Consider the following 25591-nt stretch of genomic DNA (forward strand, 5'->3'; position numbering starts at 1 on the left):
GGGCTCTGGGTACCATGATTTAAGGAGGTTTCGAGGACCCTGATGTACAGGGGGCTTTAGGGATCCTGATGTAAGGGGGTGACTTTGGGGACCCTAATGATAGGGGGACTCTGATGTAAGGGGGAATTCTAGGGTCCCTGATTTAAGGAGGGGAGACTATGGGGACCCTAATTAAAGGAGAGGGGCTCTGGGGGACCCTGAAGTAAGAGGGGCTATGGGGACCCTAATTAAAGGAGAGGAGCTCTGGGAAACCCTGATTAAAGGAGAGGGGCTCTGGGAGACCCTGAAGTAAGAAGGGCTATGGGGACCCTGATGTAAACGATGAATGACTCTGGGGACACGGATGACAAAAAGGGGGGGGACTCTGGGGACCCTGATTAAAGGAGAGGGGCTCTGGGAGACCCTGAAGTAAGAGGGGCTATGGGGACCCTGATGTAAACGATGAATGACAAAAAGGGCGGGGGGACTCTGGGGACCCTGATTAAAGGAGAGGGGCTCCGGGGGACCCTGATTAAAGGAGAGGGGCTCTGGGGGACCCTAATGTACACGATGAATGACTCTGGGGACATTGATGACAAAAAGGGGGGGACTCTGGGGACCCTGATTTAAGGAGAGGGGCTCCGGGGGACCCCAATTAAAGGAGAGGGGCTCTGGGGGACCCTGAAGTAAGAGGGGCTATAGGGACCCTGATGTAAACGATGAATGACTCTGGGGACACTGATGACAAAAGGGGGGGGGGGGGACTCTGATGTAAGGGGGGGAACATTGTGGATCCTAATGAAAAGGGTAAACTCTGTTGTAAAGGGGTCAGACCCAGGCCTAAAGCTTTGTAAGGGGCCCCACAATTTCTGATGGCTGCCTTGCATGGCCGGACCCAATGCTGCGGATAACAATAATAAAACTGTCCATGCTGTGTAATGTGTGATAGGTCTCCTCCATGGAATGGATGTTAGGAAAGCCGCCGTGTGACGCGTGTCGGTGACGCTCGCCATCCCGCAGTGATGCATTCCATACCGTGTGAGTTGCTGGCGAGTCTGTTTTCTACAAATGTAAAAAACCACAAAGGCAGCCGCGCCCAGCCCGAGTCTCCTCTCACTTCCTCACAGCAAACAAACATTCCGTCCGACTACACATAGAGGACTCGACAATTATTCGAGGAGGGTGAGAGGAAACACAGGCAATTCCTAAAGGGCGACTCCGCCTGTTCTCTCAGCTTTGGTTGGGAATTAGAATATGTTGCAGCCTACCAATCATTATATGTGGCGACTGCATTCGTTTTTTTTTTGTTTTTTAGGCTCTATTTTCACCTGGTGATCTGCCCAGTAACACACCTCCTGCATTAGAGCGCCCCCCACTCTGGAGGAAGGAGCACAGGGGGCAGCATTGCCAGTCTGGGGGGGGGGGTATTAGATGGACTAGCAGATTTAGATACACTAACACATTGAAGCCAAACTCCAGATCACACTTTATAATCTGTTAGAGTGACAGTTTTCTTCCTTTTGGGATAAAGATTTGACATCAATAAATAAAAGCCAATCATTGTAAGCACCCCCCATCAGTGGTAAATGGTTTGTCTCATCCGTCTAACTGATACATTCTGCAGGACAGCCTGTTCTGCTGAAAAACAACAGACTTAGTGGCAGGATCACCAGGTGAAAATAGAAGAAAGAAAACCGAAAAAAAAAATGAAAAACGAATGCAGCCATCACATCTAATGATTGGTAATCTGCAATATGAGAAATGTTTGCTTTTGGGTTGAATTCAGCTTTAATGCATTCATCAAAGATAAAAGATGTAATGTCCGCGTCTTTACCCCCCATGAGTGTGGGCCATCTCACCACTAAATAAATGTATTCCTAGGTTTAAACTTCTGATACACTTCTAAATCAACCAGATGGATAACAGATCAGATAGATACACTACATGGCAAAAAGTATGTGACCCCCCTTCAAATGATGGGGTTCAGGTGTCTCCAGTGAAGGGTCCTGGTAATCCTCCATCATACAAAGACATTGGAGACAATCCTGCTCCTCCAGCCTTGTGGTCCAGTTTGGGAAAGACCCTTTCTGTTTTCCCATGAGTGTCCCCCCCCCTGTGTACAAAGCATGACCCCCCCCCCCCCCCCCCGTACAAAACCAGCTCCATAAAGACATGGCGTGACCAGACATGGTGTGCAGAGTCCTGACCTAAACGCTACCAATTACCTGACCTCATAGATTGGGTACAAATTCTCAGATATACTCAACAATCTTGAATGAGCCAGGTCTTCTCAACCAACATCTCCATAATGACCTGTTTGGTGTGGAGGAACTCCCATGTCCTGTACAGAGCCCTGACCTCATCCCTACCGATCACCTGACCTCATAAAATGGGCACAAATTCCCAGACACACTCCACGATCTTGTGGAAATCTCTCCTAGAAGAGTGGAGGAAATCAAACATTCTGACATCATCCCTCCTGAACACCTTTGGGATGAATTGAAACACCGATGGTGAGCCAATGTCTTCTCATCCACCATCAGAACCTGACCTCACAAACGGGCACAAATTCCCACAGACATCCTCCAAAATCTTGAGGAAAGTCTTCACAGATAATCTTCCACTCTTCTGGGAAGACTTTCCTCAAGATTTTGGAGGATGTCTGTGGGAATTGGCCGTTAATATAGCCACAAAGAGGGTTTTAACTCTATATTAACGGCCATGGTTTTGGAATAGGTGTCCATCAAGCTCTTATAGGTGTGATGTGTGAAGGGACTCAACCTCATCCTTACTTTTGGAAGACCTTTTGTATAATGTCTTCTCATCCAATATCAGTACCTCCCCTTAATCCTAAGGAACACCTTTGGGATAAAGTCTTCCCATTCCAAAGGTGTTTAGTAGGTTTGAGGTCATGGAGGAACGTGAGTGTCAGATCCCTGACCTCATCCCTACTGATCACCTTTGGGATGAGTTAGAACACATGAGCCATGTCTTCTCATCCAACATCAGTACCTGAGGAATACTATTAATCCTCCATCATACAAAGACATTTTAGACTATTTTTCTGTCCCTTTTCTGTCCCCCCTCCCCCCATGTCCATGGTTTTACAATGGGTTGTTTAACAAACTCGTACAGGTGTGATGGTTGGGTATCCAGGAACTTGTGGCTATATAGTGTAGGTAGGTAGATGCAATATAGTAATCGTATAGTAATAATGGCCTTATAGGTCTCAGTAGAGTCTGCACACATGTCCATCCCTAAGTATTATCTATGAACCCACAACGCTTCCAATACCATAGTGTCCAGCTAACTAGAATAATACACAATGACTTAAAACGTAAGAGCTGGTGCTGGAACCTACAGAGGAAGGTAAGTCATGGAAGGGTTATCCAGTAGCTCGGTCTGCACTCATCCTACAATTCCTGATCTCCAGAAGATGTAAAGTTGTCTCTCACCTTCCAGTGGCCCCGTGGCATTATCCGCCACCTGCGTTATGGAGAACCGGGACACGGCAGTGGGAGACACGCTGAACCTGGAGAGTTGAACGGGCAGCGCCGGCTTCTGGACGGGCTCAGGGGTTCTGTTCACTTCCGTGTTCAACATCACTGGTGGGAGCGAGGTGACAAAAGAGCTTTTCACAGGTTTAACATGCAACTCGCCGTCCCATCCAAAGCTGCCATCTGTCAGGGGAAAAAATATAGTGAGCTTGTGACCTGCCGCAAAACAGGTGATGATATGTACACAGGTATGACATGAGAAAGAACGAGCGACTATAACCTCTCACATTGTGGTCCAAATAGGAAAACATAGGCCTGAATGCAAACCTCCCCCCCTACTCACCAGGCACGGACAGTGCAGTGTAGGTTTTCACTGTACAGGATCTACCAAGAAGTGCAGAGCTAGTGCTAGGCTTTCTAGCCCACAGTGCCAGTGCTAGGCTTTCTAGCTCAGTGCCAGTGCTAGGCTTTCTAGTCCACAGTGCTAGGCTTTCTAGCCCAAAGCGCCAGTGCTAGGCTTTCTAGCCCACAGTGCCAGTGCTAGGCTTTCTAGCCCACAGCGCCAGTGCTAGGCTTTCTAGCCCACAGCGCCAGTGCTAGGCTTTCTAGCCCACAGCGCTAGTGCTAGGCTTTCTAGCCCACAGCGCTAGGCTTTCTAGCCCACAGCGCCAGTGCTAGGCGTTCTAGCCCACAGTGCCAGGCTTTCTAGCCCACAGCACCAGTGCTAAGCTTTCTAGCCCACATTGCCAGTGCTAGGCTTTCTAGCCCACAGTGCCAGTACTAGGCTTTCTAGCCCACAGTGCCAGTACTAGGCTTTCTATTCCACCCCACACATTAAATCATTAAATCATGGAAGAATCCTGCATTAGATGTTTATTTATACAATAATGGTTCAAAATAAAATTATCAGCCCTTATTATAACCCCTTGGCACCATCCTCCATACACATATATGTGGCCTCTCAGCGGTCGGGCCCCGACGCAGAGCGGTTGCACATATGCGGCCCTGTGTTTACAACTTACTGCGCTGAGAGCGCACTTGAGATTGCAGTGGCCACATGACCCAAATGCCCGGCTTTTAGAACTCTTATAGGGCCGGGAGGCGGTCGGTGCAAAGAGGTTAAAAAAGATAAATACCATTTACAAAAAAAAAAAACATAATGAGCCATAGACTGGACTGTCCCTGGACATCCCACTGTCCATAAAGAAGAGTTTAAGTTTTTCCAGGACAAAAGAATCAGATTTAAAGCTGAACTCCAGGCAGATATGAAAGACAAAAATGATCACAGCTCTATAATCAATAATACATTGATAAATGTAGAAGGGGAGCAGCATAAGGAGTCAACCAGTGGAGTGCTCATGTGCTAATAATTAGCATGCTGATAGGAAGAGAGAGCAGAGTGACAGAGAGATGAACTCATCAGTCTGCTGCTTCTTCTTTCACGGTACAGTCACAGGCTGGGTGAGGGATGGTTCATGTTAGACAGGTTTTTGCAGTGTGGCAGAGCTGTGTAAATCTCAGGACTGGATGGACAGGAATAGAAACCCTCTGGCAGCTAAAGCAACTCCTCTTTATGTGTTCCATCCAGGTATTTAGTGGTTTGCCTGGAGTTCAGGTTAAATGATCTGCATTGCCCTTGCTTTACCTAAGAGGTGGTTGGAGGACTCCTTATAGGTTATCTGCTGGACCTCCTGCAGCAGAGATGGCAGTTCTGGGATCTCCTGATCTGCCCCATCCAGTGTTGGACTCTCCTAAAACCCACAAAAAGACAAGTCTGAATAAAGGCTTCCACTGCAATGTAATACATATACAAAGCTATCACCAGTTAAAGGGACTTTCCGCTTTCAGCAAGATCCAATTCTGAATGATTGCGGCCACCCCACACTGAGCCCCACCCGTCGGTGGAACTACCTGCCACCGCATTTCCTGCATCATTAGCTGCAATGGAAGCAGGGGGCGCATGCATGGTAGATTCAGATATTCCTTTATACCGTTACAAAGCAGCTGACCACCCCCCTGGGGGGGGGGGGGGGGTGTCCAAACAGGGCACGTTTGTTAACCCAAAAAAAAAAAAAGGATTCCGCTCCTTTAAAGCATGTTATATGACACAGTGCTTGTCCTGTGTCATTTGGCCCCCTGTAACACCTAAAAAACCTGGCTGATCCTGCCAGTTTCTCCCCACCCCTCTGTAAACTGACCACGGTGTATCATGGCTGCTGAGCCCTGACACCGTGGTCAGTTTACGTGCCTCTGTCATCAGCAGCCTGCTATCTGCTCTCCTCTCTGCTCCTGTGTCCTCCTCCCCCCTCCCCTCTCTGTCTGTGTGTGAGCCGCCCCTCCCCCCTCCTGCTGCTCTCATAACACTAACCTGTATACACCATCATCACTGCCTCCTATTGCGGTGTCCCCCTCTGTGAATGATTTATAAATATAAAATGCTGTAAAAACCTAATTTAAGAGCTGAGATTCCGATCACATGACCAGCCAGCTCTCTCCTCCTCCCCTCCAGACTGACATCAGCAGGAAAATCTCAGCCCCGCCCACTGCATCTCTCAGAGGAGAAAAGGAGAAAGCTGGCCAGTCATGTGATCGCAATCTCGGCAATGAAATTAGGTATTTGCAGCATTTATTTTTATAAATCACACACAGAGGGGGAAACTACAATAGGAGGCAGTGCTGATGGTGTATACAGGTTAGAGTGGCTTAAAGCGGAGTTCCGCCCATTTAAAAGTCAGCAGCTACAAAAAGTGTAGCTGCTGACCTTTAATAATCGGACACCCACCTGTCTCACGGTCCAGCCATGCGGCATACGAAGCCCCGTTCCTCTCCCCCTCCTCTCCGCAGCGCGTTCTAATTGTGGGCACCCGGCTGTGGCTTCACAGCCGGGGGCGCACTGCAAATGGCCGGACAATCTTCTGGGACCTGTGACGTGTCCCAGAAGATTGCAGGGAGGGAGGGAGGGGGGTGATCTTCCTTCCGGTGCTGCGGCGCCAGGGGAGGAAGTGGGAGCTGGGTGCCTCTAAAAACAGGGTAACCCCCCCCCCCCCCCCCCCAAAAAAAAAAAATGACATGCCAAATGAGGCATATCAAGGGGGTCGCCTGCACTTAAAGCGGAAGTTCCATTTTTGGGCGGAACCCCACTTTAACAACCACTTTAAGGGTAAGTCTTGTAATAAGAACCTGAGATGTGTGCTTTATGGGGAACACCCCAGATTTGTTCATTTTAGATGACTCCCTGTTGACCCATTATACATCACACACTATTGTAAAAGGGTGTTTCCACTTTAGCCACGAAAATGGAAAAAACCTAAAGTGCTGGTCAGTATGGTCTGGCAGGGGTTCCGTTTTACCACCACAGCAGTTACCGTGTAGAACAGGGGTCTCCAAACTGCAGCCAATTGTTCGCTTTTATTTAGCCCTTTTGCACTATTTATCCTACTAACACCAATGACGGGGCACTTTTCCTCCCACTGACACCAATGATAGGGGGCACTATTCCTCCCATTGACACCAAATATGGTGGATTGCTTACTTTTACTAGTGGGAGTCCAGTCCCCCTAAAGTATTAAGAATAGTAAACTGACCCCTTTATTTATAAGGTTTGGAGACCCCTGGTGTAGAAAAAAAAAAAAGACATTGCTAGTCTGCTATGGCTCTCGCTATTTAGTCAACTCTATTTCATGCAGAATCTACGCCACATAGAAAGGTCTCATCAATCGAACAGCCAATCTGCTGTATGAAAAGAATGGACCGTTGCCAGGCGGCACCCCTGAACAAAAGGTCGGGGTCACCTCTTTTTGGGATTTACTTTTTTGTTCACTAAAATGAACTTGTAGGTTTTTGGGTAATGACCGCACACAGGCTACCATAGCAGCCAGGCTACTACTCAGACCACAGGACATGTGAGGACTATGCTCTACCCCAATATGTTGCCTATGGACTGGGAATTTAGGCCTCATTTGTAACTTGTATCGGATTTCATCTTCTTGATCCCAGTTTGTACATTCTTATTTTGATAAAACAATAAAAAATATTGCAAAAAAAGAAGCCAGGCTACAGCATAGCACCTATGAGGGAGGTCTAGGCTTGTTGGGTAGCTAGGCAATGGGGACACCCAACTGGGCTAACCTGGACTTCATCATTTTTTAAACGATGACCCACACAATGAAGGTGCACTTCCACACCCACATACCTGATCAAATAGATAGACAGTAACATCATCGTAGAAAGATACAGCCTTCTTCTTCCGATCGGAATCCTCGGAGGCAGTCTGGGGCAAGAAGTTTGGCGTCTTTAGAAGACTTCGCAAGTGACTAGCGCTGGCGTTATCAGTGATAACAATGGGGATGGCGGAATGTTCCTCTTCGCTCTCTTCGCTGTGCTCCTGGATGTTGTAGCAGCGGAGTTCCTCGTCGGATTCATCGCTGTCCTCACTTTCTTCCTCCTCTTCGTCATCATCGGTGGAATCGCCCACTCTGCCCTCCTTTCGGATAAGAGGTGGGGAGAGGCATTTGGGCAGGGGGCACGCCCCCGATGATTCCCTGTTGGAAGTCGTCTTCTCTTCTGGCTGAAGTCCAGTGGTCAAAGTGATGCTTCCGGCTGAGCCCTGCTTTACAGTGCATGCTTTGGTGAGACAAAGCTGGACAGGGGACAGGGTAAAGGTTCTGTGCGAGGACGACTTGATGGTGGAACTTGTGATGGGTTGCTTATCAAGAGAAGAGTCTTTAGAACATTCTAAGCCCAAGCCCTCATCTACAGACTCTTCTCTTATGATGAGAGGCAGCTGAAGCAGGGAGTGTGATGAAGGTAATGCAGGCAGAGGGGAAGGAGGTTTATCAGTCTCTACAGTGGCCGGGCATTGTCCTTGGTCATCATTTAGGTTCTCAGTACTTTCTATTAGCTTAGGTGCTATGGGTTCCAAGTTTAGATCTACACAGTGAGAAGTCTTTGTGGCTCCTTCCTCTTCCCTTTCTTCACCTCGGTCTCCTTCCTCCTCTTCCTCCCGATTAAAAGAGTCATAGTCTGAGAAATATGCAGAGTCTCTGTAGGGGTTCTTGGCATCCAGACCTTGTAAGTCACTGCTGACCGAGCGGGACATTGGCATGTCTCCAGGTTCCAGGCTCTGTTCTGAAGGTTGGCTCAGCTGATAATATCCCTCAGTCTCCCGGCTCTCTTGTGGTTCTTTTAAAACAAATTCTGGAGACTCATAATTTTCTGTGTCATAACCACTGTCCAGTGCTTTATGTTGTGCAGAAGGTGCATAGGTTCCAAGGCTGAAGGCATCACAGGAGCTAGCAGTTGATGGCATGTCCAGGGAGTCCAGTGAATCTGGGGTCCCTACCTGTTTCTGTAGGGATCTGAAAGACGGGGCTGTGTCTCCTCTCTCACTAGACAGGTCTGTGAAGACCCCTGAAGTCAGCTCCATGGTGTCTTCATCATCGCTGTCACTGGGAGTTTGGTAAAAGTCTTTGTTAAACAGTCTCTCTGGGTTTTCTTTATCTTTGCTGAGATGACAGTGTTCATCTGATAAGCTTTGTAGGGAAGCCCCTTGAGATCCAGCGACAGATATGTCCTCCTCTGTTATGTGAAGGTCGCGTGTAGGAGGCTCAGAATGTTCTATAAAACAAACTCCGAGAGGATCCATTTCTAATTCAGGGGTCACTTCTTCACTGTCTGTGGATGCTAGAGGATGGCGGATTTCATCCGACTGCAATGTTGAGAATTTAATATCAGATGTTTCTGACACAGGAGAAGAGAACTGGAGGTGTGAGTCTCCGGAAACTGCTTCCACCGAACAGTCGTGCATTGCAAACTCCTCAGCATCGTAAAACTGATCCTCCACTGTTGTTGAAGAAGTGACATTGTCCCCCTCCCCAGACTCTGCAATCTGCCACGATTCTGGACCAAATGGTTCAGTCTCACCAGTCTGGGAGTCCTCCGAGCGTGGATTTAACCAAATGCCAGGCACCTGTTGCGGTTCACTGGAGACATTATTATTTGAGGAGATGTTGGATGCCCAGTGTGGAGAGAATGCAACAGGACAAGAGGTCTTTGATGACAGGTCCTCCTGAAAGCCCACCTGCTCTACATCTTCACCTTCACACTTCACTGCAGCCAAATCTAAAGTGTCTCTACAGGTGAAACTACAGTCCTCATTCTCTGGCGCAGCCATCTTTTCTGCCTCATTTATGCCAAGCTGATTATAAGCTGGAGAAGACCCAAGGGGGTCATTAAATACACTGGAGTCATTACTGTCCTCTTTTGAACAGTCAAGCACGTTCTTCTCCTTTGCCTCACCTCCATAGGAGGGGCTGGAGCATTGGTTTTTGGCCTGATTGACTGAGCTATCATCCCTGGCAGAACAGACAACTTCCAGCAAGGGCTCCATGGAAAGGCTTATAGGACTATCGCCACATGGTTGGTCCTCTGTTGAAAGTTCCTGCTTTTGTTTTACGCTGTGTTCTTCATGCTGTGGGCTATAGTCCTGTTCAATGTTGCTCCCCAAAGGTTCTTCAATACGAATATAGTAGTCTCCTGCCACTGAAGGGCTACGAGCACTTAGAACGGGCACCAGCTCAAGCGGGCGTGAGTTTGGGTTGCAGTCCTTGTCATCGTAGCCAGATGGTGACACTCCAAGACTGAGTCTTTCACCAGCACTGGTTGTATAGTACATATCTTGGTAAGGCTGGCACCCAGGGCTCAGTGGATATTGCTCATGCCGCCCACGCTCCCATTTGTATTCAAAGTTAAGCCCTTGGCTGGTCTGAGTCACTGTCAGCACATCATCTCCATCTGAGTGGAACCCATCCGAAGTAAAGTGCTCCAGCAGAGGGTAAGAGGACAGCTCGGGCTCATGGTGAAACCCGCCATCTGTTCCACCATTGGGTTTCATAGAGTTCCAACGCTTCTCAAACTCTTCCTCCAGCTCGCCAGATCCCTTCACAGTCAGGTATGAAAGTAGTAGATGGACCTCTTCCACGGTTGGTCTCTGATCAGGCTGCAGCCAGCAAAACTGCATCACCTCATACCTAAGAGAAAATAAACAGCATGAGTGGGACATTGATTAGGAATTTAATGAAGAATTTTTCCCTGCTGTGCCCAAAAGTAACGCTGTACTCGAAAGTTTAAACGTCAAAATCCTCTTCTGTGCCCCTCTATGAGTTTCACTTTATTATAAGGGCCCAGCATTCGATAGCCTAACGGCGATGTTCCACCAACTACCATCTCCCTGCCCAATGAAAGTGGCCTTATTGGTCAATGAGGCAGTCCCAATGGGCAGGACAGTTGCAATTGACAGGGTTTGGACATGAAGTCAAGCCCCAGGATCAAAGTAAAACAAAATCAGAGAGTGGCACAGAAGAGGCTTTTTTGGCAAACAAAAATAATAGCAGACATCTTGGGGTACCGGCACTTAGATAAGACTTTTACTATGGCGTACGGGTTCGGTCAAGGCTTTGGGTAATGCTAGCGAAATGTTGCTTCAAGGCTGGGTGGGTACAATAATGTGCGAGGTCTCCTCCTACATAATCCTAATCCTTTAATGGTCCTCCTTTTATTGTGTCTCCCAGCAGGCAAAGCAATAGATTGTTAACTCGGCCGGTGGAAGGCTGGGCAATATCCTGTACACTGAGCAACAAAGCACCATGAAGACTTGGCAATTATTCTGAATATATTGGGCCATTGACGACTACTTAAATGAAGTTTGCACATTTTTAAATCTGCAGCTCTCATTAAAATCATTCCTATTAATCCAACCAATTTCCTCCTATAGGGTGGCAATGCTTTGTCCTTGCCTCCCAATTGTACTATTCATAGGTGTGCGCAGCCTAATGCATTAGGGTGTGCACCCTTAAGCTCAAACACACGTGCATGTGTATGTATCTACATATACAGGTATACCCCACTTTTAAGTACACAATGGGGTGGGACACTATTACGCTCCCTAATACCAACAATGGGGCACTATTCCTCCCACTGACACCAATGACACCAATGATGGGGCACTATTCCTCCCACTGATGCCAGGAAATTTTCATCTTCCACTGACCACAGACCGGCCCCCTAAAGTTTGAAGGACAGTAAACTGGCCCTTTCTTTAAAAAGTTTGGAGACCCCTGATGTAGACAGAAGTGGCTGAAAAAGAGATGCAGGAGATCAGCAAAGTAAATGTCAGTCAGTTAGTCTTATATCTATTAGTTTACATAGACAATAATACACAAGTCTGGATAACATAGTATATGGCGGATCACCAGGGGCTGGGCAATATACTTCTAACCTTCTAAAAAGGGATTGCTCAGTCTGTTGCAAATAGGATCAAATTGAGCTAATACTATACATGTGACCCCTATGAATATTCCATTCATATGTTTGCCAAGGACAAATGATATACTGTACAGTGGGCAATCTGAGTCTGTACAATGTACTTCATATCCGGGGTGTGGGGTACAATTTCTTTTTGGGTGGTGAAAAGCTGAACTACCTAATGGTTTCTCATATCTTCCATGGACCCCAACAGTGAGATCTGTTATGACCAATAGAATAGGACTCCTATTTCCCTCCTGGAGAAAGAACCAGAAGACACGTCAATGCTCAGTCATGGGCAGAAGGCCCAGTACATCTCAGGGGGCAGAAGGAGAACAAGAACCCCATCACGTCTTACCATTGGATTTCCCACCAGCTTTTGGGTGGCCAGATCCAGGAATCCCCATCCCATCTGGGTGGCCAGGCCCAGGAATCCCAATCCCATCTAGGTGGCCGGGCTCAGGAATCCCCAATCATCAAGGTGGTCAGGTCCAGGAATCCCCAATGATCTGGGTGGCCGGGCCCAGGAATCCCCAATGATCTGGGTGGCCGGGCCCAGGAATCCCCAATCATCTGGGTGGCCGGGCCCAGGAATCCCCAATCATCTGGGTGGCCGGGCCCAGGAATCCCCAATCATCTGGGTGGCCGGGCCCAGGAATCCCCAATCATCTGGGTGGCCGGGCCCAGGAATCCCCAATCATCTGGGTGGATGGACCCAGGAATCCCCATCCCATCTGGGTGAACAGACCCCTTGGGAGATCTCTGCACCTCTATCGTACATCAGTGTTTTATCCTCCCCTCCTGTGTGGAATCAGTGACTACGCAATGTTCTTGGACGTGGATCTGGAAGAACGTTGACTGAGCTCTGCCAGTTTCTATAGTGTTTAATAGGATGGATCTGTTCTCTAGTGACACATCCATGCCTACCGCGTGCTGCTAATTTCCCTGGTGAATATAAGTTTCCATGATGATGCGCTCACTGTATGTTCCTGTTTTCCCTGTTGCGTGCTTCTCAGCCTTTCCATCCCAGAAGAAGAGTCCTCAGTATAGAAAGTTTGCAAACATCATCCAAAGTGCTCATGATGTCATAGTAATTCAGAGGCCTCTGGATTCTCCAAACGTGGGATTGCCCTGGTGCAAATCTGCTCCCCCCCCCCCCCCCCAGTGCTGGTGTCACTCTACCAGATGGGCCTCCCAGTTCTGCAATCTACAATTTCCACTGGGTGAGTGTGACACCATCACTTGGGCTGAGCTGGGAATTCGGTTGGGGTGACATCAATGGACTCCCCAGAGACACAAGACACCAGCAACTACGCAATACTGGAATATCACTTGTGGGTGGATACGGCCTTTAATAAGACCCCCTATCGGTATCCCCTCTCCAGGTATTGGATCCCCTATTGGTATCCCCTTTCCAAGTATTGGATCCCCTATCGGTATCCCCTTTCCCCTATCGGTATCCCCTTTCCTGGGGAATGGATCCCCTATTGGTATGCCCTTTCCGGGTAATGGATTCCCTATCGGTATACCCTTTCCTGGGGAATGGATCCCCTATCGGCATCCCCTTTCCGGGTAATGGATTCCCTATCGGTATCCCTTTTCCAGGTAATGGACCCCCTATAGGTATCAGTCTCTTTTTTCTGGGTATCCGATCCCCTATCGGTATTGGTCTCTCCTTTATGGGTAATGGATCCCTATTGGTATCGGTCTCTCCTTTACGGATAATAAATCCCCTATTGGTATCCCCTTTGCAGGGAATGGATCCCCTATCGGTATTGGTCTCTCCTTTCTGGGCAATGGATCCCCTATTGGTATTGGTCTCTACTTTGCTGGTAATGGATCCCCTATTGGTATTGGTATCCCCTTTCTGGGTAATGGATCCCCTATCTGTATATACCTGTATAATGCCGCATGAGCAGATACCACTGATTTCGCTAAACTGGAACTTTTTCTTTCTTTACGGGGTATTTTTTTAGGGGGTGTATTTAGGTTTGTTTATCTTTTCATTTTGTGTTCATTACATATAAAATTTCTTCACTTTTCTTTTTTTTTTTTTATTATAAAAATAAAATAATGAGGCTAATGAGGGGTCACAAGAACAGGTCCTAGATAGGGGAAAGAAACTTTTGTAAGGTTCTGGCCATCCTCAGGGGGGCCCAATTCCTCGTCCCCATCAGATCGGCACTGACCCCGGCGGTGCCATCGTTGTGCGTCTCTTACCAGCGGTCTGACTGCAGTTGCTTGAGCTGCGGCTTCGGTAGTTTGAGTTGCTGCTCCTTGATGACATAGCTGAGGACCTGGCGGTCGGAATACGTCTCGTAGGGCTGGCGGCCCAATTCAAAGAGCTCCCACAGTGCGACTCCCAGGGACCTGTATGGGGGGGAAAACGAGGCAACGTGTCACCTGCTGGAGGGGAGGAGGAGAGCGATCGTGCACAACGAATAAACCGCACATTGATAAAGTGCTATGTGGAGTTGTGGTTTGTAATAAAGCCAAATTTGATTACATTTTTATATTTTACCTTCCTTGGACCAAGCCACCCCTCCCCCCCACCCCATGCAACATGCTAATTACATTCATAAAACCTTAGACGTCTCACTCCTTTTGCTGCATTAGAAGTCAACCTTTCATCAGTGTTTTGGAGGTCTCATTCCCCTTGCTAGATCAGGGGTCTCACTCCCGTTGCTGCATCAGGGGTCTCACTCCCCTTTCCAACTCTTCACTTGTATACTGGAAGCCTCGTCTGATGCAGCAGTTGTTGGTGGAGACCTCCGGGATAAGATTTCTGGTTGGGGGGTGGGGGATACGTCTGATGCAGCAAGGGGAGGAAGACCTCCGATGCAGCAAGGCAAGGGAGACCTCCGATGCAGCAAGGGAAGGGAGACCTCCAATGCAGCAAGGGAAGGGAGACCTCCGATGCAGCAAGGCAAGGGAGACCTCCGATGCAGCAAGGCAAGGGAGACCTCCGATGCAGCAAGGCAAGGGAGACCTCCGATGCAGCAAGGCAAGGGAGACCTCCGATGCAGCAAGGCAAGGGAGACCTCCGATGCAGCAAGGCAAGGGAGACCTCCGATGCAGCAAGGGAAGGGAGACCTCCGATGCAGCAAGGGAAGGGAGACCTCCGATGCAGCAAGGGAAGGGAGACCTCCGATGCAGCAAGGGAAGGGAGACCTCCGATGCAGCAAGGGAAGGGAGACCTCCGATGCAGCAAGGGAAGGGAGACCTCCGATGCAGCAAGGGAAGGGAGACCTCCGATGCAGCAAGGGAAGGGAGACCTCCGATGCAGCAAGGGAAGGGAGACCTCCGATGCAGCAAGGGAAGGGAGACCTCCGATGCAGGGGTAGGCAACATCGGCTCTCTAGCGGTTTTGAAACTACAAGTCCCATAAGACATTGCAAGACCCTGACAATCACAGGCATGACTCCTAGAGGCAGAGGCATGATGGGATTTGTAGTTTCAGCACAGCTGGAGGGCCGGGGTTGCCTACACCTGCTCTAATGTAACAAGGGTAGGGAAACCTCTGATGCAGCAAGTGAAGGGAGACTTCTGATGCAGCAGGAGATGGTGGTCTACCTCAACTGCACCAAAAATTTCAACCTTTCTGCTGCATCAGAGGTCTCACTTATCCTGCTACAAGAAAGTCTCACTCCCTCTGCTGCATTAGAAGTTTCCTTCACTCCTGCTGCATAAGGTCTTACTCTGCTGCATAAAAGGTCTCCCCCCAACTCCTGCTGCATCAGAGGCCTCCCTCAACTACATCTTAAGTCTCCCCTTATCTTCTGCACCACAAGTTTCTTTCCCCTTGCTGCATCAGAAGTCTCACTCCCCCCGCTGCATCAGAAGTCTCCCCATGTAGTTAGTGGAATGTTACAGAATGCTGGAATGTACAATGATGCATCGAGAACCCGAACCACCGAAAGACCAGAACATTGTGATGCTGCACCTGCCGCCAGACAGCAACGCCGTCACACACGCCGGGAGCGATCATTCTATTCTCTTTTCATTGGCCCCCCCCCCGGCCCCCCCGGCCCGGCACACTGAGCTCCTTTGTCTGCACTTGTTTATTTACTTTGTGAACTCCGACTCACTCGCTGTCTCCCATAGAACTTGTAATTACCAGAAGACAAGGCCTGTGCCAGTATCCGCACCCAACCCGCTCTACACAACCCCCCCCCCACCCCAACACAACGCCGCTCATTGTCCCCCTTCCACCCAACCAAATAGGAGGACACAGAGGAATGGACCATATGGAGACCACACTCCTCTCCATTCCACATACAGACCACACTCCTCTCCATTCCACATACAGACCACACTCCTCTCCATTCCACATACAGATCACACTCCTCTCCATTCCACATACAGACCACACTCCTCTCCATTCCACATACAGACCACACTCCTCTCCATTCCACATACAGACCACACTCCTCTCCATTCCACATACAGATCACACTCCTCTCCATTCCACATACAGATCACACTCCTCTCCATTCCACATACAGACCACACTCCTCTCCATTCCACATACAGACCACACTCCTCTCCATTCCACATACAGACCACACTCCTCTCCATTCCACATACAGACCACACTCCTCTCCATTCCACATACAGACCACACTCCTCTCCATTCCACATACAGACCACACTCCTCTCCATTCCACATACAGACCACACTCCTCTCCATTCCACATACAGACCACACTCCTCTCCATATACAGACTACACTCCTCTCCATATACAGACCACACTCCTCTCCGTTCTATATAGAGACCACACTCCTCTCCGTTCCGTATCTAAGCCTGAGAAAACTGTGCTCCTGGCACAACCGGCAATGCTGAAGCTATGCTATGTACAGGAGAGGAGTGTGGTGGGTATGACAGTGGGCAGTACGTACAGGAGAGGAGTGTCGAGGGTATGACAGTGAGCGGTATGTACAGGAGAGGAGTGTGGAGGGTATGACAGTGGGCAGTATGTACAGGAGAGGAGTGTGAGGGGTATGACAGGGGGCAGTATGTACAGGAGAGGAGTGTGGAGGGTATGACAGTGGGCGGTATGTACAGGAGAGGAGTGTGGAGGGTATGACAGTGGGCGGTATGTACAGGAGAGGAGTGTGGAGGGTATAACAGTGGGTAGTATGTACAGGAGAGGAGTGTGGGGGATATGACAGGGGGCAGTATGTACAGGAGAGAAGTGTGGAGGGTTTTTACAGTTAGCGGTATGTACAGGAGAGGAGTGAGGAGGGTATAACAGTGGGCGGTATGTACAGGAGAGGAGTGTGGAGGGTATCACAGTGGGCATTATGTACAGTAGAGGAGTGTGGAGGGTATGACAGTGGGCGGTATGTACAGGAGAGGTGTGTTGAGGGTATGACAGGGGGCAGTATGTACAGGAGAGGAGTGTGGAGGGTATGACAGGGGGCAGTATGTACAGGAGAGGAGTGTGGAGGGTATGACAGTGGGCAGTATGTACAGGAGAGGAGTGTGGAGGGTATGACAGTGAGCAGTATGTAAAGGAGAGGAACGTGGGGGGTATGACAGTGGGCAGTATGTACAGGAAAGGAGTGTGGAGGGTATGACAGTGAGCAGTATGTACAGGAGAGGAGTGTAGAGGGTATGACAGTGGACAGTATGTACAGGAGAGGAGTGTGGAGGGTATGACAGTGGGCAGTATGTACAGGAGAGGAGTGTGGAGGGTATGAAAGTGAGCAGTATGTACAGAAGAGGAGTGTGGAGGGTATGATAGTGAGCAGTATGTACAGGAGAGGAGTGTGGAGGGTATGATAGTGAGCAGTATGTACAGGAGAGGAGTGTGGAGGGTATGACAGTGGGCAGTATGTACAGGAGAGGAGTGTGGAGGGTATGAAAGTGAGCAGTATGTACAGAAGAGGAGTGTGGAGGGTATGATAGTGAGCAGTATGTACAGGAGAGGAGTGTGGAGGGTATGATAGTGAGCAGTATGTACAGGAGAGGAGTGTGGAGGGTATGACAGTGGGCGGTATGTACAGGAGAGGTGTGTTGAGGGTATGACAGTGGGCAAGTATGTACAGGAAAGGAGTGTGGGGGGTATGACACGGGGCAGTATGTACAGGAAAGGAGTGTGGGGGGTATGACAGGGGGCAGTATGTACAGGAGAGGAGTGTGGAGGGTATGACAGTGGGCAGTATGTACAGGAAAGGAGTGTCGAGGGTATGACAGTGGGCAGTATGTACAGGAGAGGAGTGTGGAGGGTATGACAGTGAGCAGTATGTACAGGAGAGGAGTGTGGAGGGTATGACAGTGGGCACTATGTACAGGAGAGGAGTGTGGAGGGTATGACAGAGGGCAGTATGTACAGGAGAGGAGTGTGGAGGGTATGACAGTGAGCAGTATGTACAGGAGAGGAGTGTGGAGGGTATGACAGTGGGCAGTATGTACAGGAGAGGAGTGTGGAGGGTATCACAGTGGGCAGTATGTACAGGAGAGGAGTGTGGAGGGTATCACAGTGGGCACACCAAATTGTTTTATAATCCACGATCTAAGAATGGGGGTGCAAACATCTACATGGTGTGTCATTTGGGGCTGTTCTGCACTCTCTAGAGCTGGGGGACAGTGTGTGAAGTCGGGGAGCTGACAGCAGCAGGTGACCTCCGACCTCCGACTCTCAAGCTGACAAGAGATGAAAGTTCAAAAATCGATCTCTCAATGGTAAGCTTTTAGAATGACGACAATGAAACACTGAGATATGAAGATTCATGCAATACCCAGGTGTGTTCCGTCCTCTTTATAAATGCATCACTAAGAAATGTATTTGTGTAAATTCTCAGCAATGGTGGAGAGCCGCGTTCATTCAGCAGCAATGTGTCTCTGGAAACAGTTTTTAAATGTTGCCAACTAACTAACAACACCAAGACAGACATCTAGAAGTCAACATTGTAACTGACAACAGTAGACGGGAACCCCGCTCTGTTCCATTCTCTTTACAAATGCATCACAACAATACATTTTAATAAAATTTTTTAAAATTGGCGCGATGGTGGTGAGCCGCGGTCATTGGCGACTCAGCTGCTTCGGTGCTTCGATTCAGCAGCAATGTGTCCCTGGAAAGGGATATAAAATGTTGCCAACTACGCAAGACAGATACACTATATTACCAAAAGTATTGGGACGCCTGCCTTTACACGCACATGATCTTTAATGGCATCCCAGTCTTAGTCTGTAGGGTTCAATATTGAGTTGGTCCACCCTTTGCAGCTATAACAGCTTCAACTCTTCAGGGAAGGCCGTCCACAAGGTTTAGGAGTGTGTCTATGGGAATGTTTGACCATTCTTCCAGAAGCGCATTTGTGAAGTCAGAGAAGGCCTGGCTCGCAGTCTCCGCTCTAATTTATCCCAAAGGTGTTCTATTGGGTTGGGGTCAGGACTCTGTGCAGGCCAGTCAAGTTCCTCCACCCCAAACTCGCTCATCCATGTCTTTATGGACCTTGCTTTGTGCACTGGTCCAAACCATTTGGTGGAGGGGGGATTATGGTGTAGGGTTGTTTTTCAGGGGTTGGGCTTGGCCCCTTAGTTCCAGTGAAGGGAAGCATACCAAGACATTATGGACAATTTCATGCTCCCAACTTTGTGGGAACAGTTTGGGGATGGCCCCATTCTGTTCCAACGTGACTGCGCACCAGTGTACAAAGCAAGGTCCATAAAGACATAGATGGGCGGGTTTGGGGTAGAGGAACTTAACTGGCCTGCACCTCAACCCGATAGAACACCTTTGGGATAAATTAGAGTGGAGACTGCGAGCCAGGCCTTCTCATCCAACATCAGTGCCTGACCTCACAAATGCGTTTCTGGAAGAATGGTCAAACCTTCCCATAGACACACTCCTAAACCTTGTGGACGGCCTTCCCAGAAGAGTTGAAGCTGTTATAGCGGCAAAGGGTGGGCCAACTCAATATTGAACCCTACAGACCAAGACTGGGATGCCATTAAATTTCATGTGCGCGTAAAGGCAGGCGTCCCAATACTTCTGGTAACATAGCTTACATAGATGTCAACATTGTATTTGTACACAGCGCACCTAAACGGTCAGATCGCGGCAACGCCACGGCGGCAAATTTCATCAAAATGGATTGCAAAACCCTTTTTATCCACCGCACGTTCTCTGACAACCCCCGAAGCCGCGGCAGGCCACTAAAACTAAAAAAAAAAAAAAAAAAAACGCCAGGCGCTCGTTTACCACGTTTACCACCGGCAACATTTTGTGCTTTGTTTTGGCAAACAATAAACACATAATAAAAAAAAAAGTAACAATTTGAAAATAGTTACATAATTCGGTAAAAAAAAAAAAAAGTTACAGGCCCATGGAGTTCAACCAATCACAGAAGACCTCCAAGGAACAGAACCCTCCACTTTCTAGAATGAATTGGGATCGGGATTACGTTTATCAACCATGAAAGATAAAATTCAGGGACGTCTCCTAGAAGTTCCCCTGGATGCCGGTGGACATTCCGGCCACCCCGGTCCTGCCGAAAAGGTGGAAACCGAGGCGAGCTGGTGGCGCCCGCGGACAGAAAAAAAAAAAAAAAAAAACATGCTGGGCTCCGGGCTCCACCCAGGGCACGGTTTGGGGCCAGTGACAAAACAAGGCAGAGACAGGCGGACGTCCTACCAGATGTTGCTGGTCTTGGTCTGGTCCACCACCAGGAGGTTCCCATGTACTTCATCAATGAGCTCCGGCGCGATCCAGCGCAGAGGGACCCACAGTTGGTCGGACGTCACCAGGTAATCATCCTGCAAAACACAGAGACTCAGACAACACTGACAAGCCTTCCTGTGCTGCTTCCTACTCAGCCCCCACCACCACCACCAAACCTCCTCCTCCTCCTCCTCCTCCTCCTCCTGGAGGATCAGCCGACGTCTGACTCACCCTGATAGAGGTTAACGCCGAGTCCCCTCCTCCCCTTTGGGGCAGAGACGTGCTCTGTGATGGAACAGTGCCTCATCCCCTCCCCTTTCCTTAATCCGGCCAGCTTGGTGCCTCTGCTGGCACAAGCCGGGGGACAAGCTGGCGCCGCGCCAGGGTGTTTGGTTACGGAACACGGGAGGCGTGCAACATAGTAACGGGAATGTCTGAGACGGTGACAACAAGGGTGGGGGGCTGGCCTGGCGTGCAGCGATCTCCAGGGACCTGGTAGCTTTTTATAGGGTTGCAAATCGGTTACAGCTTTTTTTTTTTTTTTGGCTTTTTATTGCGCATTTTATGTGGGTGCCTATTTGCGTTTTTTGCATGCATGAGACGCTCTTAAAAAATGCATGCAGTATAGTGTTTAGGGATACATTGTTGCGTGGTCGTTTTAAGGCTTCGTTCACACCTGAGCGTAATGCAGCGACAGCTGCTGCACCGCGTTTCTCTTTTTTTTTTTTTTCGCTTTTTTTTTTTGTAGGGGGGCGCCATTTATTAGGCTGCATTTACACTACAGCGTTTTGAATCGCGGGCAGATTTGCAGCAGATCTGCCTGCGATTTGACAGCGCCGAGGTGTGAATGGCGAATCGCGGGACTTGCATTTGAGATGCCGTTCATTTTGAAGGACACCTGAAATCACGTTGCGGGTCTGATGCGATTGTCGTGCGATATTTCGCGCTGCAATCGCGGCAATCCGCATCGCGGGAAGCATGTCACCCCAAAGTAGCTCGTGAACTTTTTGGGGGGACGTGCTTCCCGCGATGCGGATCGCCGCAATTCCAGCGACAATCGCGGCAGACCCGCACCACGATTTGAGGTGTCATTCAAACGAGTGGCATCTCAAATGCGAGTCCCGCGATTTGGCATTCACACCTCGGCGCTGTCAAATCGTAGGCAGATCCGGTGCAAATCTGCCCGCGATTCAAAACTCTGTAGTGTGAAAGCAGCGTTTCGCTCGTAAGACGCTCATGCCCCAAATCTTGGCGCAGAGCCAGGAGCGTTTTGTGTTGCGATTTTTTGTGTGTTTTGTTTCTCCACAATCACAGCAAAAAACGCACCGCGTTTAGGGTGCCATTGAGAAAGAATGGCATTGCAAACACATCCCCGTTGTTTTGCCGCAATTCTGGGCAGAATTCGTGTGAACGGAGCATGAGGGGCCGGTTCACACTGCGCGATTGGCACCGCGCTGTGCGATGCAAAATCAGTCATAAAGATTGTATGGCTGAATTTGCATCGCATTCGGACCAAAATCGCGCAGGACTCTTTTTTCGGTCCACACCAGAATCGGATCGCATAGCGTAATTCACGCAAATTCGATCCGATTCCTGTCCGAATTGACATTTCGCACTGCGATCTGCGAACCGATCTGGGGGTGTCGTTAACTTTGTATTGACACCCGCAGCAGTTCGCGAATCCAGTGCAGGTTCTCGCTCTTCAGAGAGCATTTAAAAAGCAATCTGCGTTCTGATTGCTTTTTAGAGGCGATTGACAGGTGGTGCAGGGACAATGTGGTGCCTGTTTGCAGCACCTCCCCATTTGTTTGAATGGGTCACATCCAGCAGGCTTGCCACCGATCACATATGAATACCCCCCATCCACTGCCATACAACCTCGGGGGGGGGGGGGGGGGGTGTTAAAAAAAAAAAAACAACTGCACCTCTAAGGCTTAGTTCACACATGTGACCGGGGGGGGCAGTAAAACCAAGCGGTTGAGCTGCGGTTTCACCGCCACGCATGAACACATACAACCGCCCACAGCTGCACACACGGGGGGTGGCGTGCTTCACGGCCGTGGCAAAACGTAACCAGCATGACGATTTTAGCAAACGGTGCCGCCGCCGAATGGCAGGGGGTCACACCACGCATGCGATTGCAGTGCAATAGTACAGCAATTAGAGGGTTAAATCAGGAGGTGAGGAGGCAACATATCTCGTTACCCTCTGTCAAACACCGCTGAAAAGCTGTCAAACAGCGGATCACTTTTCAGAGGAGCGGCGGTCCCTGCCGCAATTCTGAGTGGACCTGTATACTACGCAGCATAAAAAACGCGACAATGAATGATATATCCAACGTTTCCTAGCTGTCCCCAGAACAGGCAAAGTGTGGAAATCTTTTAAACGGGGACATCTGTTCTGGTGACAACTAGGAGAGATTTTCTTTTGTTTCCTGTTGTGTCACCGGTACAGGAAATGAGAACATCTCTCAGTATTGGGACACAGGACTACAAAAATAGGGGTCGTACCCTTTTCCTGGATGATCCATTACAAAATAAAGTTTGGCTTTAAATCTATTTTAAATGTCCTTTCTCACTACCTGAAGGTCCTTATTCTGCTGAGGTGCCCGAAGGATATATAGTACATTCAATAAACAATATATATATCAAGTGCAATATGCAAAATGTGTTCTTATATAAATCAAACAATATGATAAAAGTGCAACGTGCAAATGTTGTCCATATAGTGTAAAAAAAATTAAAAATCAATCGATGTTGAAAAAATCGTGCCAATCAATTTATATATATCGTTTATTGAATATACTATATATCCCTCCGGGGATACTTAGTATTTAGCGCTGCACTTATTTTGATTGCAGTTTGATTATTCACACGTTTAGGAAGTGCGTTTCGCGCTGGCAGCTTTAATTAGATTAACATAGTAGCTCACAAGGTTTCACATATTTATGTTTCAAGATGGCCTATATCACTCCATCAAATACCGGCATTGCGGGTGTTTCATGCCATTAGAGAGTGTAAAGCGGTTCTGACGACGTCACGTTAAACGACGAAACGCGTAAGTCTGGAGCACATGTTGCGCTGCGTCTCTGATGACTTCATGTTAGCCAACGAAACGCGTAAGGCTGGAGCGCACGTTGCGCTGCGTCTCGTCTTGGTGGAACGCACGCTGACTGTACTGTGGGTCTTGCGGCTTCCATCGCCTCCGTCTGTCTTATTGCGGTGGGTTCGCAAAGGAGGATACATTGTTTTACTGTTTTACTTGCATTTTTAGCCAATGAGGCTTTTAATAAAATACTCCTCCGCCCTTGGTGATATCCTGTTTGGAGCCCCGTTCCATCCCGAGGAGGAGGATATCAGAGGATTATGTTTAACCACTTAAGGACTAGAAAGGATTTGCCCCCTTAACGACCAGGCTATTTTATGCGATACTTCACTGCGTCGCTTTAACTGACAATTGCGCGGTCGTGCGACGCTGTACTCAAACGAAATTTATGTCGTTCTTTTTTCCCCCCACAAATAGAGCTTTCTTTTGGTGGTATTTGATCACCTCTGCTTTTTTTTTTTGCGCTACAAACAAAAAAAGACTGACAATTTTGAAAAGAAAAACAATATTTTTTTACTTTTTGCTATAATAAATATCCAAAATAAAAATGTAAAAAACTAATTTCTTTATCAGTTTAGGCCAATATGTATTCTTCTACATATTTTTGATAAAAAAAAAAAAAAATATATTGCAATAAGCGTATATTGATTGGTTTGTGCAAAAGTTATCACGTCTACAAAATAGGGGCCAGATTTATGGCATTTTTATTCCGGGTGGCGATCGCGGGTGGCCGGCGGACATCGCGGCCGCTGGCCACGTGCATCAGCTTTCCATTTTTATATATATACTTTTATTATTATAATTTTGGGGGTTGGCAAGCGCTGTTTGCACAATAGGTTGGGCACGTTTACATACCATTTATTTAATTTGAACGGCAGCTGCTATTATAATATTTGTATGGTTTAATTGGTTCTCTGGTTTGATTCACAGAGAGTGTAAAGCGTCTATAAAGATAGAGGCTTAGGCAATGAGGTCGGGGGCACTAACCCCCCAGCAGCCGCCATTTTTTAGCCCACTTTAAACTAAGCTCTGGATTGGTGAATAGTGGCTGCTATTTAATAGATACATTCCTGCTTACCCGATATTTGGAATGGGCCACCCCGTAGTCACCGATTTTCACCATCATATCGGCGGTCAGGAGACAGTTCCGCAGGGCGAGGTCGCTGAGTATTGGAAGGAAGGAAGACTGTATGAGACAAGCAGAACTCTATACAAGGCCTTTCTGTGCTGTACACCCCACCGCAAAGGAGATCCCCCCCCCCTCCCCGGCAAGTCAGTGCTGTGGCAGGGACCGCAATTCACAAAACACTTCACCTGTCATAGGGGTGCGTTTATAAAAAAAAAAAATTGGCAAAGCCATTTGGCCAGTGACAGTCCATGTACATTCCCTCCTGTCTGAATGGGGCAAATAACAATTGCTATTAGGCAATTTCGAATGTTTTTCATTGATTTAAAATGCATGTGGCCACTAGATGGTGCAAAGTGTTACTGGAATTTTCAACAATACGCAGCACCATCTAGTGGCAAAAGTCTGTCTTTTCCATTTTAGTTAAATGAAAAACATTCAAAAAAACAAAAAAAAAAAACAAATATATATATATATATATATATATATATATATATATATATATTTTTTTATAAAACACTCCATAACTTTATTCATGTTTAATCGAAGCACAAGATTGCAACTGGTCAAGCAGACTTTTCCCAGTACTTCCCAGGGGTTGGGGCTTCCATCACATGACTGTGCAATGCAACCTTTCTCTAGGAAATCTACATAGGGCTTGGAACCCGGGAACCCAGAGACTGTCCTTCAGAATGTGGACCATCAGAGGGTCCAGGGGTGCTCAACCTGCGGCCTTCTAGCTGTTGCACAACTACAAATGCCATGAGGCATTGCAAGCTGCAGACAATTACAAGCGTGACTCCCAAAGGCAGAGGCATGATAGGACTTGTAGTTCCACAACAGCTGGAGGGCCACAGGTTGAGCACCCATGGGCCCTAGGTGCTAGGATGTACAGGAACTGTTCAGGCAA

General features: G+C 48.3%; 1 protein-coding gene across 2 annotated transcripts in view; it reads right to left on the reverse strand.

Moving 5' to 3' along the window:
• The window catches only part of AATK (apoptosis associated tyrosine kinase), a 67819-nt gene that overhangs the window by 8517 nt on the left and 33711 nt on the right, over positions 1-25591 (reverse strand). For both annotated transcript variants that reach the window (XM_073606852.1, XM_073606851.1), the window contains exons 7-12: positions 24634-24718; positions 20424-20545; positions 13998-14147; positions 7669-10504; positions 5122-5227; positions 3435-3659 (exon numbers count right to left, since the gene is read on the reverse strand). In XM_073606852.1, the coding sequence (XP_073462953.1) occupies positions 3435-3659; positions 5122-5227; positions 7669-10504; positions 13998-14147; positions 20424-20545; positions 24634-24718 (3524 nt within the window). The remainder of the gene's footprint in view (positions 1-3434; positions 3660-5121; positions 5228-7668; positions 10505-13997; positions 14148-20423; positions 20546-24633; positions 24719-25591) is intronic.

Source organism: Aquarana catesbeiana, linkage group LG12 (assembly GCF_042186555.1).
Source record: "Aquarana catesbeiana isolate 2022-GZ linkage group LG12, ASM4218655v1, whole genome shotgun sequence".
In the NCBI taxonomy this organism is placed as follows: Eukaryota; Metazoa; Chordata; class Amphibia; order Anura; family Ranidae; genus Aquarana; species Aquarana catesbeiana.